The sequence below is a fragment of the Passer montanus genome, unplaced genomic scaffold (genome assembly GCF_014805655.1).
Source record: "Passer montanus isolate IOZ18808 unplaced genomic scaffold, ASM1480565v1 scaffold300, whole genome shotgun sequence".
NCBI lineage: Eukaryota > Metazoa > Chordata > Aves > Passeriformes > Passeridae > Passer > Passer montanus.
In genome coordinates, this window is record NW_024367709.1 from 25016 (window position 1) to 43525 (window position 18510).

General features: G+C 50.4%; 1 protein-coding gene across 1 annotated transcript; it reads right to left on the minus strand.

Annotated features, from left to right (window-relative positions):
• Positions 1–8473: 8473 nt before the first annotated feature.
• LOC120504813 (serine/threonine-protein kinase PAK 1-like) lies at positions 8474–15131 on the minus strand. The gene is made up of 8 exons (XM_039714677.1): positions 15035–15131; positions 14168–14216; positions 12818–12927; positions 11873–11990; positions 10940–11039; positions 8930–8933; positions 8699–8747; positions 8474–8608 (listed from the first exon to the last, which is right to left on the minus strand). The coding sequence occupies exons 3-8, from the start codon at positions 12859–12861 to the stop codon at positions 8474–8476; spliced, it is 450 nt and encodes a 149-aa protein (XP_039570611.1). The 5' UTR covers positions 12862–12927; positions 14168–14216; positions 15035–15131.
• Positions 15132–18510: the final 3379 nt, after the last annotated feature.

The window sequence follows — 18510 nt, forward strand, 5'->3', positions numbered from 1 at the left end:
TCTGGCTTTAATTACAATTTGTGCAGTCATTTCTAAGACTGTGAAAATTGTCTTTGGAGACCTATAGGAAGAAAAATCCATTCTGTTATCAACAGAGGATCTGATTCAGAAGGGTCCCACTGAAAAATAAGACCACAAAGTTGTATTTTTTCTCCTAAAACTGCAAAAAAGAAAGGTTTTTCAGGAATGCAGCGATGAGTTTGTCTTCTTTGGAGAGCTTCTGTGATCTTATCAAGCACAGCACGAGCTTCAGCGGTTAAGGTTCTTGGAGAAGTGATGTCGCAGCTTCTTCTCAGCAAATCGAGAAGTGGACTCAGTTCATTGTTGGTGATTCCCAAACCAGGTCTGACCCAATTGATTTTTCCCAAGAGTTGTTGTAAGTCTTGCAGGTTGTTGACACTGGTCTGGATCTGTATTTTTTGCTGCGTTATAGTAGTTTCAGTGATTTTCTGTCCCAGATACTTCTAGAGTGGAACTTCCTGGATTTTTGTTGTAGAAATTTCAAGTCCAGCTTTTTGGATTTCAGCAACAACACAAGCACGGGTTTGCTCCATCTCTTCCTGCGTTGAAGCTGTGATGAGCAAATCATCCATGTAGTGTAGAATCATGGTTTTTGGAAACTTCTGTTGAGCAGGAGACAAAGCTTGGGTGACGAAATATTGACAAATGATAGGCGAGTTCTTCATCCCTTGTGGCAGTGATTTCCAGTGATATCTCTGCACGGGTTCTGTTCGATTGATGACAGGAACTGAAAAAGGAAATCTTGGAGCATCATCAGGATGAAGTGGAATGTGATAAAAACAAATGTGATAAAAATCAATGACGACGAGAGGCCAGTGTCTTGGGATCGTTGATAAAGAAGGCAGTTTAGGTTGAAGGGGTCTTATGTCTTCGATCACCTCATTGATCTTCTTCAGGTCATGAAGCAACTTCCAGGAGTCTGATGTCTTCTTGTGGATGACGAAGACTGGAGAGTTCTAGGGACAGTTTGTTGGGACGATGTGACCCTGCTGTAATTGTTCCTTTACCAATTTATTAAGGATATTTAATTTTTTCTCTGTCAGAGGTCACTGATCAATCCATATATGATGATCAGTTTTCCAGGTAATCTTTAAAGCGGCAGGTTTCGACGTGGTTGTCATCACAGGCCTACTTCCAGTTTTGCTCCCCACTGGGAAAGGATGTCTCTGCCCACTGTTTTTGAAGTTTAACGACAGAGACTTGCCATCGATATCAAAAAGAGAGTGACAATGCTTAGCAAGATGCCTCCCTTTTCGGCATCGAGGGCAGATAGAAATTTGTTTTGGTGGAAATGTTTTCACAGGACAGTCCTTTCTAACATGACCTGGTTTACCACAAGCAAAGCAACAAGGCTTTTTATCTTTCCTAGCAGCATCTTTAATATCAGCTAATACAGACCGAGGCAAATCTACTGCTTGATTTTCTGCTCTGTGGTAAGGAGGATCGCCTGCTAATTGAACAACACCTAAATCTGCATGATCAGTATTTACATATTTCTCAACCAACTTATTAAGAAGTTTTTTCTATTGTAATTTCTCGGGAGTTCTGCCAGGATGGGCTAGAGAACACACCTCCGAATTCTTAGCAGAGACACCTGAACAACACGCCTCCCCTGGAGCCCTGCCCAGAGGGACAGAGGCGGGCTCAGCCAAGGACCACGCCCCCTCCGGAGCCCTCCCAAGAGGGGCCAGGGAGGAGGTGTGCTCTCTGGATTGGGGAATAAATCCAAAATTTGTCTCAGCTTGGCTAATTGTCTTTGAATTTATATCTTTGATAATGTCTGAAGCATTACTGCATGTTTCACACTGTCTCCCTGCCAGCGAGGACTCAGCTGGAGGATTGCCAGCATTAGACTGCAAGTTTAAAATGCTATATTTTCCTTCAACAACAAATGAGACAGACTTCAAATCTCTCAAAATTTCAGTCGGCGTTTCCACAGAGACTTTTTGAAAATCTTCTGCTTTCTTTTCAAACTTCTGATATACATATAAGATATAGATATAAGGTATAGATTGCTGCCTATATCTTTCCCCCTGCCCTGTTCTCTGAAGGCAGGGTCACAGCTACAGCTATTTCATCCTCTGTACCAAAAGCTTGGCGACCCCTAGAATAACCTAGCAAAGACTTAGCAGAACAATTCCCTAGAAAAGGATTTTTTGAATGGCAACACACACTGCCTGCCTGAACCGAACCCAAAGGGGTGTCTGCCCGAGAAGAGGAAGAAGTGGCAGGAGTGACCCCCACAGGTCCCCGACCAGGCAAAGCAGATCCCAAGCCCATCTCAGCCAACCTTTTTTGTTCAGGTTCAGAAAACATAATTCCTTTATTATAAAACCTTGGCAAATTATCATCTACCACCTTCATGCGGCTCACACCCATCCCCAAAGAGAACTCGCGCACATTCTCATTCCCGGAACACAACAAAATTTCCGAACAACTTTCCTGACACGGCAAAAGTTCATTTTTTCCCAGAGGGAGGGGCGAAGGACTGCTCTCAACTGCAGAAACGCTGACAAGTCTGGAAGAAACAGTGGACGTGACCCGAGATGGAAGCTATTCCGGTTCGCAGTCTCCGGAAGACATGACACTGGACACTTTGGAAGGAAAGGAACTCGGAGTGGAACCCGAAACTTCCACAGAAAAGGACATTGAAAAGGTATTACTTGGATTTAAAGGATCTGAGCAAGATATTTTGTTCTGTTGTTTGGAAATGCCTGTGTTAACAGTCGTGGAGTTGGCGGTTCAGTCAGCTATGCGGCCCAGAAAGGAAAAGGCTCCGTTAGCTGAGGGAAACCAATTTACTCAGCACCTGCAGGCCAGAAATGAGGGTGCAGCAAATGACTGGAAAACACAGTATATGATACAGCACATATCCCAAATGGGCATGCCAGAGATTTCAAACCCACATCCATGCAGGAATGTGACCTTGCAGCTTTCGCACAAGCCAAAGGGAGTGGCTTTTTGCAAAGACACCAGGAGCTCAGTGTGGGACACAGAACTTTTTCAAGAGCAGGGCTGACTTGGGAGCTGGTGGAAGCGGAGAGAAGGGGCAAATGCGCCCATGGGTTTGTAGGAGGCACGGGGGCTGCAAGGCATTCCTGGTGGCCAGTTGCCTAAGATAAGAAGTGCCTAGTCATGATTACTGCACCAAAGAAGCCCCTCTTCTCCCTTCGGTCTCTTGTTATCTCTCTGTAAGACAACAGGTCATACTGACCTCGACCCTTACTCTTGGACTGTTTCCCAAAACCCCTAAACTCTATATAAACCATATTTCTCTGCTGTTCAGCAGAAGAGCTTTCACTGTGACCCTTTGCAGAAGCTGCCAATAAAGACACCTCTGTGGAACCCCATACAGCACTTCTTCTCTCTCTCTCTCTCCCAGCCTCTTCCAAGGCACTTAGCAACCAAAGAGGTGATATCACTAAAGAGCTGAATTCACCACGAGCTGATCTCACTTAAAATCTGAGCTGTGGGCTAACATTGCCTGTGGCTGGCAGCCTGCCTGAGAGACACGGACACGTTGTGCTCAATAAGACTTTGTTATACGCACACCTACAGCAGCTGGGGTCGAAGATACCCTGAAAACCCCTGCCATAAAAAATATGGCTGCACCCACACTCTGAGGGCTGCTCCAAGGGCACCCCCCTGCCACGCACAGGACATGGGCACTGCCCCGTGCAGAGGACATGTCCCTGCCATATTGACAACACCAACACTGCTCCAGTGTCATGCAAACACACATGGGTGGTTTGTTAGTTGCCATGATTTCCCCACTACAAAATCATTCTTCCTTCTGTGAATCCTGCAATGTGCTGGTTGATGTTAGCCCTGCAGGAAATGGGCGGGAGTGACAGGCATTCCAATTCAGGGAACTAGTTTTAGTCAGAAGCATTGGTGGCCAACGTACCGGGTGTGTGAACTTTGTGCCCGTTCTGCGTTACTCTTGGATCCTTTCAGCTACGGGTTATGCACTGCAAGCGGGTTTTGCGCTGTTTTGGGGCAGCGTGCGCCCTTTCAAAGGAGTCCTTTTTGTCGCCTGATGTTGTAAAGTCTGTGGACAAATGCAGGCATCCTTTTTTATCACCCCTGCCATTGTAGGGTTTGCAGGTATGTGCAGGTGTCTTTTCCTTTTGCCTTCTTCCTATACAGTTGGCCGATTGCTGCGGGCGTCCCCTTTTTCCTCTTTTCCTTGCAGAGTCTGGGGACTTGTGCAAGTGGGTTCTTGTTGCATTTTTGTTTCCTGGCCTGCAGACTGGAGCAGCACTGACGAAATGATGGAGTGAATCTGTAGAGCAGTTGGCAGGCCTTTCTTGCTGGTGTCATCCCACAAAGTTTTTAATGGTCCAATGGGTAAGTAGAAGTATTTTTGCTGGGGCAGCATATTGAAACAAAAATGGCATAAAGATGCCATATGTTTGGTAAAGCTCCTGCCAAGAGCCTGAGCAAAAAATGGGGTGTCTCTTGCCCAGCAGGGTGTGTTCTTTTTTCCTGTGGTTGTAGACTCTGCAGACACATGGAGGTGTCACTTTTTCTTCCTTTCTCTTGTACAGTCTGTGGATTTGTGCAGGTGTTTCTTTTTTCCTTCCCTGTTTTGCTGTACACTCTCCAAAATTGTGCAAGCATCCTTATTTTTCCATTGTAGTTGCATGGTCTGGGGCATGTGCAAGGGTGCATTTTTGTCCTCGTTTCACTGCATGCACTGGGCATTCTTGCAAGTGGTGCTTTTTCCCTTTTTGTTTCATGGTGTGTAGACTGGAGCAGCATAGCTCAAATGATGAAGTGAGTCCATAGAGGAGTGGGCAGCACTTTTCCCGGCCCGAGCTCTGCTGTTAAACAGAGCGGCCGCCCGCCCCGAGCCGCCGGTGCCCCGTTCAGATGGGGATGCCCGGCCTGGGTCCCTTGCGGGCCGTAGGGGGGAGGTCGGGGACCGTTCCCGGCCCTGGTCCAACACGGACAGCTGCGTCTCGGCTGCAGGGAAAGCGCAGGAGGCCCTGCAAGAGCGATTCCGCTGGGATCCCTGCTGCTGCGCGGTGGCTTCGGCACCGTCTACTCAGGGATGTGCCCCACAGATGGCGCCCCAGTGGGTGGAGGGGCAGAGATAGGGCGGTGCAGGGGGAGTGCGGAGGAATAGGAGGATGGGGCTTGGCAGAGTGGGATCTGAGCTCAGGATGCTGCACCCCTTCACTCGCAGGTGGCCTTCAGAAGTGTGTCATGGGACGGCATCCCTCATTAGGACGAGCTGGAGATTGACCGGGGCCAGCGGCAGAAACCGGCACGTGACGGGCGGGCTAAGCCAAGGCCGGGCAGAGTGGAAAGCTCCAGGACGCCTGGAGGGAGAGCGGGCGTGTGCTCAGTGGAGGGCTCAGATCATCCTTGGCTGGGTGAGAGCTTCCAGACCCCTGGCATGACATCAGCCCCACTGATGCCATTGTGGTCTTCTTGCAGCCCGAAGGAATCCGCGTACCCAGGGAGATGGAGCTGCTGCGCAAGGTGTCCAGTGGGTTCCATGGTGTTGTTCAGCTCTTGGATTGGTAGGAGCTCCCTAACAACTTCTTATTGGTGCTGGAGTGCCCTGAGCGCTCGCAGGACCTCTTTGATTTCGTTCTGGCATGGGGGTGCCATGTGGGAGAAGGCGGTGCAGGGGCTGTTCCTCCAGGTGCTGGAGGCCTTGCAACACTGCAGCAGCTGTGGGGTCCTGCACCAGGAGGTCAAACCAGAGAACACCTGGCCATGGGACAGGCAAAACTGATGGACTTTGTCTCTGGCATCTACCTCCAAGACACAGTCCACCCAACACTTTGCAGGTGAGCCCACGCAGGGCTCCGCTCCTGGTGGGCCCCGGCAACCCATGGCCCAACCTGATTATGGCTCCAGGGATTGCCGCCTTTGCTGCCAGTTTGAGACACACCTCTGAGCTACAGAGAGCTGCCTGTATGAGACAGAAGGAACGATCAGAAGAATCATCCCACCTTCTCTCGCTGCTAAACCAGTTCATCTCTTCCTCATAAAGACAAAGTGCAGTGTTTTCTGTGCATCAATGGCAGCTTATCGGCCTGCAGAGATGAGAGGCTTTTTCCCCTGCTGCTTTGCTTACAGGCAGATTTAGCAGCACTATCTAACACGGAGATACAGAGAGGGACCACAAGCAACTGACTTTGTGCCACCTAAACTCAAAGGCCACTAGTCTCTGCAGATGGAGATGGAAGAGACTCGCACACTCCCTGTTTGCTCTGTTGATGCACACGTGGCCGGCACGGCTTTCGCGGATGGAGAATAACAAGGGACAGCTCCCTCAGAGCCCTGCAGCCCAGAGATGTGCAGGGCGCTATCAGCACCTGGCCTTATAGGTGACCAGTTTGGCTGGGATGGAAAGCAAGCACCAAATCCTCGCTGACTTCAGTGGCAGCAGCAGCAGTGCCTGCATCTGATGCCTAGGTCTGAGTCTGGGCTGGACAAAGGACACACACACGGCACATTGTCCCTGAAGAACGTGACTTTGGAAACACCCGCCTGCCACTGTCTGCCGTTGTTTGTGCTGGGGTGACAGCAGCCTGAGGCACCGGGCAGCCCTCAATGCCAGCTGGGACTGCAGATGACAGGCCCTGGCCTCCGGGACCAAACGCAGGGGGAAGTCACTCTCCAGATGGAGCTTGCAGATTGAAAAGGTTGCTGTGAGCAGCCACCTCAAAGGGCAGACAAACGAGGCTCTCCTGCATTTTAGCTGTGCCACACAGCTGCACAGCCCTGGGCGGACACTGCGGAGCACAGGGACAACAGAAGGCACAGAAGTAAGGACAAAGCCACTCAAGCACAGAGACTTTTCATGACAGCTGAGTCCCAGACAACCCCAAGCGTGCTGTCACGCACCAGTCCTTTTCTGTTGACAGAGAGCAGGTGCAGTGGGTGCTTTGCCTAGCTGGCCAGGGTCCTGCCCGCCGCTTTCCTCTCTGCTCTCCTGTACTGCCAGCAGACGTGCCCACCTTCTTGGTTCCACTTGCCGAGCCTCGTACCTATTAGCCACGGCCACCTGGGAGGAGGGAGCAGTCACAGAGGAGACGTGCCGGCTACACCGAGCAGGAAACAAAAGCTTCTATGTGCACAGCTGAAAGCCCATATCTGCACAGGATGCTTAGGCTGCCCTGCTCTTCACTGGGTATTGGCTGGAAATGCACTTTTTGGCTGGAATTGCACTTTGTTCCTCATCCACAAGTCCAGGGTTGGGCAAAAACTGGCCAATGGGCAGCATTCCAAAGGCAGTGTAGGTTGGAGCTGAAGAAGGAAGGAGAGCGTTCTCAATTCCAGACCCCAGCAGAAGGCCCTTAGGAGGGACTTTCCATCTTTAAGAAGGAATGGCCAATTCAGAAGGGAATCTAGAGCCTTATTCCCTGGCTGACGAGGAAGGGAATCTTCCAGCAGGCTTGAGGGCGTATAGGACTTTTATTGTGAGTGCAACTCCAAGCTGCCATTGCGGAGTGTAATCCTGAAGTGATCCTGGTCATGTCTTCTGCTTCCTGCATTACTTCACTGCACATTTCCTTTGTTTACGTTTGAAAAGCCCTTCGAGTGGGGATTTAGATGGCGGGGGCCCATGGAATCTGTGGATGGAAGAATAGAAGTACAAAGAGTGAAAGATACAACAGCAGCATTAAACCAGCCGCACAGCCAATCAATTTCTCGGAAGTATTTTGTCTCCAATGACTGGCCACAAGTCTGGAGTCTAAAGGGAATCTAGGAAGCCAAGTGTTCTCATCACTTTGGCTGGACTAGCACACACACCTTCAACGGGGTCACTGGCTGGGTTACAGCCTTCTGCTGCATGTGAAACAATCCCTGCTCTTGTCTTTACTGCACAGGGAAGCTCAGGCAAAACCCACCCACTCTCAGCTGCCCTCAAAAGCAAAAGGAACACCCAAGTGCTCCCTGGCTGCATTCAAGGTCCACAATGGATTCTCTAGGGAATCCAAAATGTCTCTCCCAATACCAAACGGACGTGGAACATGTGCTCCAGCTCATGCTGAGGCACGCCCACCATACACAGCTCGATCACACAAAGAATGCACAGGATGTACTCAGCAGCTTCAGGCACCTCCTCAGCTGCCTGACAGCCAGCCCGCTGCCACAGCTCTAGCCTGGCTCTGCAGGGGGCTTCCTATGGGACCTCCCTCCTTCTGTGACAAAGCTCTGCCTTTCCCATTCTCTTTGCGTCAGCAACGCCATTCCCACCTTCCTCAAACCTGCGCTCCGGTAGCCTCACACCTGACCGGTCCTTTCCCTCCTGGCACAAAGCTCTCTCCAGCACTGTTTACCACGGGCCGGCTAAGAGCCAATGCCGCCCAGACAGACAGTGTTCCGAGAAACAGTGCCCATAAGGAGCGCAGAGCAGTCCAAAGCAACACAGAAACTCTCTTTTCAAAGCCTTTGCCTTTTAGCTGGCTCTGCTTCGTACCTCTTCTCATTCAGCTTGCATGGTGGCAACTTCCTGCTTCATCTCAAGCAGCCTTTCCTCCTGCTTCTTCTCTACCTCGTCCAGGAAGTTTGCCCCTTGTGCCAGCAGCTGCTGTGCCTCCAAACGCTGCCCTTCCAGCTCCTGGTGAGGGGAGGAAGACACTTCCAATGAAGTCCCAGCCATCTCCCCCAAATAATTAGTGGAAGCTTCATGCCTCGCAGCACCTCCCACCTGAAAAATGCACATCAGTAGTGACTCTGTGGCCTCCAGCAATGCTGTCCTAAGCAGAAATGCAGAAGGAGGATCAGCAGGTGGCAGAAAAGGGGATGCCACCTTCCTTTCCTGCTCTGATGGCTGCCTGTTGCCTGGCCCCTCTCTCCTCAGGATTTCTACCTGCTCTCAGAGGCTCTGTTCTCCATGTGCTCAGGTGGTCCTTCTCATCTCTTTTGCTTCCTGCATTACCTGGCTGCAGGGAGGACAGCAATCAAGGCTGTCAGAAGAGGCTTAAGAGAGGCTCCGCTGATTGCAGAAACCGATGCTGCCCAAGGGGAAAAAGAAACAAAACAAATCTAATTAAAAGAGACAAAGGAAAAAGGAAGCGTTATTTTCCAAACTGAGTTCCTAACAGGGTCAAGTTGGATCCCTCTAGTGCCCAGAAATAAACAGACATTGGACTGAAGAGCACCAGCAGCACATCTGCCTTCATGTGCAGCATGCTGCCATCACAGGCAAACACAGCCCAGAACTGCACTAGTCCATTCCTCATGGTGCTGTCACTTGCTGGGATTTTTGTCCTGGTACCACTGTGCGATTGCTTCTCGCTGTCCTAAGGATTTGTTCCTTTCAGGAAAGTCAACAGACTTATTCAAGCACCTCTTTTCTACAGACAAACAAATCTAATTAAAAGAGACAAAGGAAAAAGGAAGCGTTATTTTCCAAACTGAGTTCCTAACAGGGTCAAGTTGGATCCCTCTAGTGCCCAGAAATAAACAGACATTGGACTGAAGAGCACCAGCAGCACATCTGCCTTCATGTGCAGCATGCTGCCATCACAGGCAAACACAGCCCGGAACTGCACTAGTCCATTCCTCATGGTGCTGTCACTTGCTGGGATTTTTGTCCTGCTACCACTGTGCGATTGCTTCTCGCTGTCCTAAGGATTTGTTCCTTTTAGGAAAGTCAACAGACTTATCCAAGCACCTCTTTTCTACAGACATGGGCTATGTGAGTGAAGAAGAGAGAAGTGAGGCATAAGGCATTCCTCAAGAGACTCCCAAGAGCTCTGAAAAATATGGATCCCAAGTTGTTCTCAGGAGCGCTGGAGATGCAGGTTTTCAGCAGCAAGCCAGGAGCAAGGACACAAGCAGCAGGGTGCAGATGTGCTCAGCTCTGGCTTGCAGGAAGAGCAGTGTCTGCCTCAGCACACCCCACCCCCTCCTGTGCTGGCTGGCATCTTCCTTCACAGCAGGCACAGCCAAGGAAGTGGCCTGGTCACCAGCTCCTTGTCTGCCACCAAACCTGGCAGCAAAGCCACAGCCATTCTCATCTACTTGACGGGGCCAGGCAGCACATGGGGCTGGCAAAAATCCTGCACAGCTGTGCCCGTTTGGCTGGCAGAAACCTCTAAGAGTGGGCCAGGAGGGACAAGCCGGTGCCCTCGGATGCTCACACTGAGCTCCTCAACAGCCCCCGTCTTCCCTCAGACCAGTCTAAAACCGCTTGGCAGGGACTGCTTTCAATGTGTTCCTCAAGGCCCTGTCCCTGGCATTGCAATATTTCAGTGCCTTTGCTACCAGGAAAACCTGAATACACCACCCAAGAGCAAACGAAGGCCACAGAAATGAGCACAGGGTGGGAGCTCTCCTCTGCGGAACGGCTCAGAGAATTGTGCTTGTTTAGCCTGGAGAAGAGCAAGCTGCAAGGAGAATTCTCCGTAGTTGTAGGGGCTTCTAAGAAAGATGGGAACATATCCTTTAGCAGGGCTGATTGCAAGAGGACAAGGGGGGAACAGTTTTCAGCTCAAAACTCTGAATTCAGATTGGCTCTAAGGAAGAAACTGTTTACTAGGAGCATGCTGCAACACTGGCCCAGGCTGCCCAGAGAGCTGGCAGGAGCCCCAAGCCTGGCAACATTCAAGGTCCGCTTGCATGGGACGCTGAGCAACCCGATCTACTTGAAGTTGTCCTTGCCGCTGGCTGGGGTTTTGCACTAGGTGACCTTCCCTGACTTTTCCTCATTCCCCTCAACACAGTTTACACTGTAGCTCACTCCCTTTGCAAGGAACACCCACAAACCAAAGTTACCCTGGATACCTTGTTGCTCTCTAGACCACTCAGCACCTTACAGCTGTGCCCTGGGCTGGCAGAGTGCTCCCTGCCCTCTCCCCAGCACCGCTGCTGGGCACCGGGCAGCCTCTCCAAAGCAGCCCCACACCGCCTCCCCGCAGCGCTGCGCCTGACCAGGAATACCCACCCAACTTGACGGAGCCATCCCGGCCCAGAAGGATGTTGTCACTTTTGATATCTCTATGGATCACCTGGTTGGCATGAAGGAAAGCCAGGCCTTGCAGGCACTGCCAGGGGAAAAAGAAACAGGAGGCCAAAAGTTAGCCTGGTCTGATTTCATCACACGCAAAAGAAGGCTGCTGCTGAAGATGCACAGATCTCCAAGGAGCAGTGAGCGCTGGCCGGAGGAAGAGCTTGCTGCTGCAACACCGGGAGAGCAGGATCTTTCCAAGGGAAGGCACGTTAGCTTTTGAGGGGGAAAAGTCAGTCGTTGTTGCTCCACACTGTCCCCTGCAAAGGCAGTCAGAATGAGCGCTGCTGCAGCGGATGCGCTCTCCCCGTCCGGACGACAAACAATGGTTTGCCAAAAGAGGAAAACGTCCCTGCCTTGGATACCAAGGGGATCACTGTCGGGCGGGAGACTGGAGGACAAGGGTTCTATGGCTGCCTCAACAGCAGACTTGGAAGTAGCTCTTTTGTCAGTTTGCAGCAGCAAGCACCATGCTGGGTGCCGTGCCATCCTTTGGAGTGGAGACCTGTGACAGATGAGTCTCTCTTTGGCTTGGCCTCTGGTTTAAAACTCTCACAGCAGCACCTTTGCACTTACAGGCAAAGAAGGCAGTGCAGAAAGGCTCTGGGCAAAGGCTTGGGGAGGCAAAGTGCAGAACAGAAAATAAAAAGGAAAAAGAGACAGAGAGTTCAATGATGGTGGATAAGAGTGAAGAACAGAGTACAGGAAGGGCAGGGACACTGGCAGGCAGTTCAGTCCAGATGCTCTTTCTTCTCTGAAGCAGAAGAGCAACACAGAAAGAAAGCTCTGAACATGGAATCACTCACTTTGCAGTGCTTTCAAAGGACTAGCCTTGTCCAAGCCATGCCAAGCACAAGCAGGACCCCTTACCTCCCGACACACTGTTGCTATGTGTCCTACAGCCATCCTTCTCACGGTGACCACATCAGCTAAGGAGCCTCCATCCATATATTCCAACACCAGCAGGACAGCCTCATCCACAAGGTAGCTGCAAGAGGAAAGCAACAGCGTGGAGCTGAACGTGCACAGCTAAATTGCTGTGGGGAAGAAAAGACTACAGCTGAGTTTTGTTTCCAGGTCACTGGTAAATGAAGATGGAATCAAATGAAGACACACTCCACCTAGGCTAGCCAGTGCCTGCCATCTGTGCCACCTAAAGGAGGAAGGCACATCCATGGAAAAGGAGACGGCTTAGGTGGCAAGCAGGGGAAAAAGGAGGTTTAGTGAGGAAAAAGAGAAATCTGGAAGTGGACACATCCCAGCAGCTGCTTCATCATCTTCAGACACAAATTGCACCATTCCCTCCAGCAGCAAGGAGACACAGTTTTCACAGCTTTTACTAAAGGCAAGTGGGTGTGCAGCACTGCCAACACCCTTTGGAAAACCTTGCAGAAAGGACAGTCACAAACAGGAAAACAATTTCAGACCTGGCAAATTATGTGTCTCCTAGCCTAGTCTTTTGGCATGCAAGGCTATGGAAAATAGTGGGAACAGCACAAGGGAAATCATCTCTGGCATGTTTTCTCCTCCAACACTTGGAAAAAATCATGCCCCAAACCAGCAAAACCACATGCAGCAAGTGAACATACAGGCTGCTGGCTTAGTAAGAGAGCCAGGTTTCTGAGATCAATCTTCAAGCTGTTTATGTCAGGAAGCATTGATGGGGACAGAATGCAAACTCCTCCCATGCCTGGTGCAGGAGTGGATTGATGTTCATTGAAAGATCCATTTTCTGCCAGTGGCTAAAGAGCTTTTAAATCTTTGCCTTGCAAGTATGGAAATGAACATTCCCAGAAAATCACCAGAACTACTTACCTTTCTAAGTAGCTGACAATATTGGCGTTCTTATTTTCTCTCATGAGCAGGATTTCTTTTAATATTCCCTCACAGCCCTGGTGCTGGAGATAAAGTTCCTTTACAGCCACCTACAATGACATCAAAAGCTCTTAGGGACAGACATGACCAGAGCCTCTTTCTCTGGCACTCATGGGCCTGGATGCCTTGTCACCTCGGAAAAAAGGGACTCTAAACCATCAACCACAAAGCGCTAACACCACCCTCTGCACCCGCAGGCTTCTCAAACAGACTTTGTTTAGCACTACTATTATCATTTACACACGCTTTGGAAGCCAAAAGTAATTTTGCTCCTGTGAAGAGACGGCTGCCAATTCAATTGTGTGCCAGAGTAAACACATACAAACATGATGGGGAAAATGCTGTCAAAAAAGAACTGCAAAGTGACTCAAGGTAAAGTTACAATCCCAGCACATCCTCACTTCTTCAGTTTGGCTTTTGCAACTTTGAAGAACAATCTTTAGACTTGAAATTATTGAATGGGTTTAAAAATGAATACCCCTTTCTGTGGTACACTATGGATGTGCCCCAAGTTCTAAGCACAGGGCTTGGGGCTTTTGGACGCCTCCGAGACCTCCCTCCAAGTGCAGTTCCTGAGCACAGCTCTGCAGCTGGATAAGGAACTACCTTCTCTAATTCCTTACTATCAAGGAAGATGGAATGTATTTCCTGAGAGTCAAAAAGGAGAATTCAGGACTTGGAACTTCTAGCCCCAAAGAGCAGCAAGACTCTCCAAGACACCACCATGCCTGTTCAGAACAGAGAGCATCTCTCTAGTGGAACACAGGATCAACACAAGGTTGTATTATTTAAGGCTCTTCATCAACTTCTTCTCATTCATCTGTGCACGTGTCTCTCTGTGTGTGTGTGTGTGTAGGTGTGTGTGTATGTGAACTAGGTTCCCTAGGACTGAAAGGCAAAACTGTGCTCCAGACAAGATCTCTCTTTCTGAAGGGCTTGCATTGTATTTTCCAACTCAATCACGTGATAGAAAACAAAATATCTGTGTCTGATCCTGGGCTTAAGAGGAATTGGGCTGGAATGATGGCTCTTGCCATCAGCTAATCTATGCATATTTATCCAGTAAGTCCAAGCTAGCGTGTCCTCTGAAAGACACCACGGCCATCCTTGCATTCATTCAGGTAGGTAGGAAGGACAAAGTCTGTCCCAAATGCATTTTGCAGCCTGCCTCTAGACAGACTGCTTCTGCAGAACAGCCTCTGCAGCAAAGACAGGCGGCCCAAAGCTCTGGCCACAGATCACATCACAGGGAAAGCACTCAAGAGCTGCAAGATCTGCACGGGCACTCACCGCTTGTCCTGTGGCAGTGTCGAAGGCCTTATAAACAGCTCCAAAGCCCCTAGAATCAGAACAGTGGCAAGAACAGAGAAGTTGTTCAGTGCTGAGGAGCAAAAGGCAGCCCAGGCAGGAGCTCTGTGCTGCCTGCAGTGGCTCTAAAACACTGGGCTTTGTCTACTCTTCAGCCAAGGGCACAGCAGCCCAGCAGCCCTCTGCCATGCAGAGTGTCCAAGAGAAAAGCTGGCTCCCACAGGAAGAAAAAGGGCTGCTAGAAATCTCCAATGCACACACTAGCTTATGCATGTGGGGGGGTTTTCTTTGCCTTTTTCTTCTTGTATCTCTGCCTGTGACGTGCCTTTCCAGGCAATGAAACACACAGTGCTGCTGGGCCTTCTCACTGCTCTCTTTTCATCCTACCTGCCAAACTCAGGCAATGCCACACAGCCTTTCTTATTTTCCTGACCACTGAATATTGTTTCCAGAAAAATACTACTAAGAAATGCTACTGAGAGCTGTTATCTGACAGCTGTCTGGTGGGAAACAACACACAAAACCTGCTCTCTCAGCTTTTCCTTCCTTCATGAGTGTGGCCATATTACTTTGAATCATACAAAACCATGTCTCCTGGGAAAATAGGCAAACTGGTGCCCCATCTTGGAGGGACAGGAGGGCTTCCAGCTCCTGCTCCTTGAGGCAGCCAAGACATTGTCAGCATCCAGTTATCTTTGATGATGCCTTGTACTGCCCCAGTAGTGAGACAGGGACAATCTGGAGCCAGGCTCTGAAGAATGCTTGCAGCTTGCCTGACTTCCCACATGCTATTGCACCACCAAAATTCCTGGCCCGTGCTTCTGTAGAAATAAGTGTGGCTGCACTCACCCACTGCCAAGATGTTCCCATCCAGTGTACTTCTTTTCTGGATCTTCCACACTCACCACACACCCTGAAAGAAACAAAATGCAAGAAGCAAAGTTCAAAACAGAGAGATTGAGCTTGCAGGAGATCTGAAACCCAGCTCCACTCTCTGGGGCTCTGAGCAATTTGTGGTCTTTTGGCTAACGATAACATCAACAAGAACAACAACAACAGCAGCCCCAGCAAGACAGGCAGCTCTGCACAGAGTCTGATTCTCCCACACTCCTTTGCAGGGTTGCCTTGAGGGGAAACTAAGCCCATGGAAAAACCATCAGAGCAGACAGAAATCAGAAGACAAACAGGCACCAAGGCAAGCGGCTGTCATCTACAAATGGGAAGGAGGGCTGAAAAATCAGGAGCCTTCATTTTCTTGGGAAGAAACACTCTCTTGGGAGATTCAGCACAAGATTACATACTTCCAAAGATTCAATGCACCCTGGGATCTGGGATGAATTTTTATCAACATCTGCTTTTTGCAGAGCAGAAAGAATATTGCAAAGTGAATTCCAGGAGAGGAGGGGATGTTCCCTTCCTCTCAGCAGTTTGCCTAAAGAATGCCTTGACATTTTCAGAGAACAGCAGCTCATGCTACATCCAAGAACAATGACTCTAAGAATTAGAACCCTTTTCATTTAGGAGCAGGCTAAGTTCTGAAGACCACTTTGCCCCTTCCTCATTTAGTGAAGAACTACAAGTGCTGGTCTTCAGCCTGGGCTGCAGCAGCCACGGGCACTGGACTTGGCCCCTTGAACAGCACCCACGTGCCCCATCTTCCCAAAGGGCACAGCCCAGACGGGTCACAAGGACAGCGCCGCTCCTCAGGCGCTGCCGTGACACAGACACCTGCACAAAGGAGATGCTGATCCTCTCACCAGCCCAGGCAAAGCTGCAGCAACGGGGCGGCAGCTGCAACCCCACAGCTGAGGAAGGCTCCAGCCCCTGCAGGCACAGCAGCTGTCAGTGGCAGGGCAGGTATGACAAAAAGCTTGGCAAAGCCCACGAACGGCCACTGACAGCCACTGTCAAGAAGCCAGAGGCACACCCAGCTCTGTTACAAGCTGTTGACCCCACTCAAGGTAGAACATGGTTGTCTTTATGTTCAGACCCACAGAGGAGTCAATCAATCCACCTTTTGTCCCAACAGCTGATGGCAGACACTGAGTAAACTGGGCTCTGCTCTGTGCCTGACCCGTTAGTCTCTGACAGCACTGCACTGGCAGCTCTTACTAGTTGTAAGAAGCAACTCAGCTGTACTGCAGAGTCACCAAGGCCTTGGTGTGCTTTCCTCGAGTGCAGGAATCTGTGCAGGGATTGAGGCCAATGCTAAGTATTCCAAGAGTGTTTACACTGGGCAGGGCCATCACCAGAAACAAAGCGCACGAGGCTCTCACCCAGTATCGCCTCCTTGGCCTGCGTGGCCGTGCGCACTTGGGCTTCCACACGGCTCCTGGCCATCTCCAGCTCCGATATGCGCTGCTGAGCCTCCAGCAGGCTGCTTTGCAGGCTCTCCTTCTCCGACCTACAAGTTGTGAAGATGAAGAGCAATTGTTCCTGGCACACAGGGATAGTTTCTGCATAAGATGTGCCTTGAGATCCCTCCACCTTAGTATGGAAAATGGCTTGCATGGAAACTCAGATACAGCAGCACTCTTTTACCGCTTTACATAGCAAAGCAGGCCCCTCCAGGTGCCTGGGCAGCCTTTCCTCATGACCGAGCCCGGCTGAGTTTGGTCTCAGCAGCCAAAGCTGAAATTGCTGTTGCCTGACCTATCACACACGGGCGTGCCCGCCAAGTATGTGCAAAGGAACAAAATCCCAGCCTCTCTTCTGAGCTCATCAGCACTTCCAAGTCACTCGGCAGGTGCAGGACAGAGCAGTGCTCTCCTGGCTGACTCCTCAATGTTTCATGCCATTCATAGTGTACTTCTAGGTACTTTGTTGGTCGGGCAAATTCTAAGTAAAAGGGATAAGGGAATTCACCAAATGATATAGCGAAATCTCCAGCTTCTGGAAGGATGAGTAGGAAAACAGAACTAGGTTTTAATCTCCACAAGAACTCTCACGGAGGAGGGAGGGACAGATATCCCGCCACTTAAATGCCTGCAATTTGATGAACAAGACCACTTGCTACCTTCATTGTTGGCTAACTAAGCCAACAGTGCCCAAATATCTTGGCACTCTTTAAAAAGGAAAAAGAACCAGCCAAAGGGGACCTTGACAGGTTAGAGACGTGGGTGGGTAAGTGGGCAAGAATCAGTGCTCAGCAAGAATCCCCAGACACTGCCGAGAAGTCACAAGACCTTTCCCTTCTGCTGCTGCTGCTGCTGTTTGTAAGCAGTTCTAGGTTCTGCACCATCCTTCACAAGAGTGAGCTCTGCAGGGTCTCAAGGTTTTCAGCATGACCCTCCAGCTTCACCTGAAGCGTCAGCGCCCTACTCACACCATTCACATCTAAGAGCTTTGAATTCTGAAACTCCCATGACAAACTACTTGGCAAGGAAAGATTGATCGTCAGATGCACCGAAGGAGAAAGCAATACCACAGGGAAACTTCCGGTTTCAGCAACCATCTGCACAGTTTCCCTGCTACTCAATTCAGTGCCAAGCTGGCTTGCTTTGCACTTGTCACAGGAATGTGCAAGGGGTCCCAAGCAGGCACCCAAAAAGAGCTTTGAGAACTTGAGCTGACAGAAAAATAACATTCAGATCACAGTAGCCTTTTCTTTTTGCTCGTGTCTCTTTGCTTCCCTGCCAGCAGGCAGTAAATCTTCATGCTCAGCACCTTTGTAATTCCAGACCTTCAATAATGTCCCACCCAGAGTCTCCTCCCTGCCTTTACCTGGCCTCTTCCAGCTGCTCTGAAAGGCCTCGTAGGTCCCGCTCCGTGGCTGCCAGTCGGGCTTCCAGGGCAGCGTTCTCTTGCGCCAGCACCGCCTTCTCTCTGCACACCTGGGACAGGGTGTGCCCTTGGCGAGAGAACTCCTGGAGCACCTTCTCCAAGCCCCTGTGGGCTGGCCGCTGCCGCCGGCAAAGCTGGAAGTTGCATTTTTCAAGAGCAACAACAACAACAACAACCCAGTCGCAGTCTTAGCTTGCCACCAGAAGCAGCGTTCTGGGGGGTCTTGCTAGGACTAATCCCTCTCCCACAGGTGCATCCTAGGAACAAGGTGAGCGTACCTTTGGCACAGCCAGAGGAACCGCTTCCTTCAGCAGATCCCTCTGAGGCTGCCATTCCTCTGCTCTCTGTGCCACCACTTCAGACGCCCTCTCTAGTGAGGAGTGGCGCTTTCTCTCAAACGCAGCCAGCTCCTTCCATCTATGGCAAGCAGACAAACAAGCCTTTAATTGCAGCACAGTCTCCTTGCAAAACCAGGACTGTATACCATGTCCCACACAGGGCAGTCTCAGGGCCTTCCCACAGCCCTCTGCTTGCACCTCAAG

Excerpts from the sequence above, each read along its gene's own strand:
- LOC120504813 (XM_039714677.1), bottom strand. The coding sequence starts at position 12,861 with ATGAGAGAAAATAAGAACGCCAATATTGTCAGCTACTTAGAAAG. Across the intron at positions 11,991-12,817 it reads ATTGTCAGCTACTTAGAAAG|CTACCTTGTGGATGAGGCTG; the intron begins GTAAGTAGTTCT and ends TTCCTCTTGCAG. Across the intron at positions 8,609-8,698 it reads TACTGATGTGCATTTTTCAG|GAGCTGGAAGGGCAGCGTTT; the intron begins GTGGGAGGTGCT and ends TCCCCTCACCAG.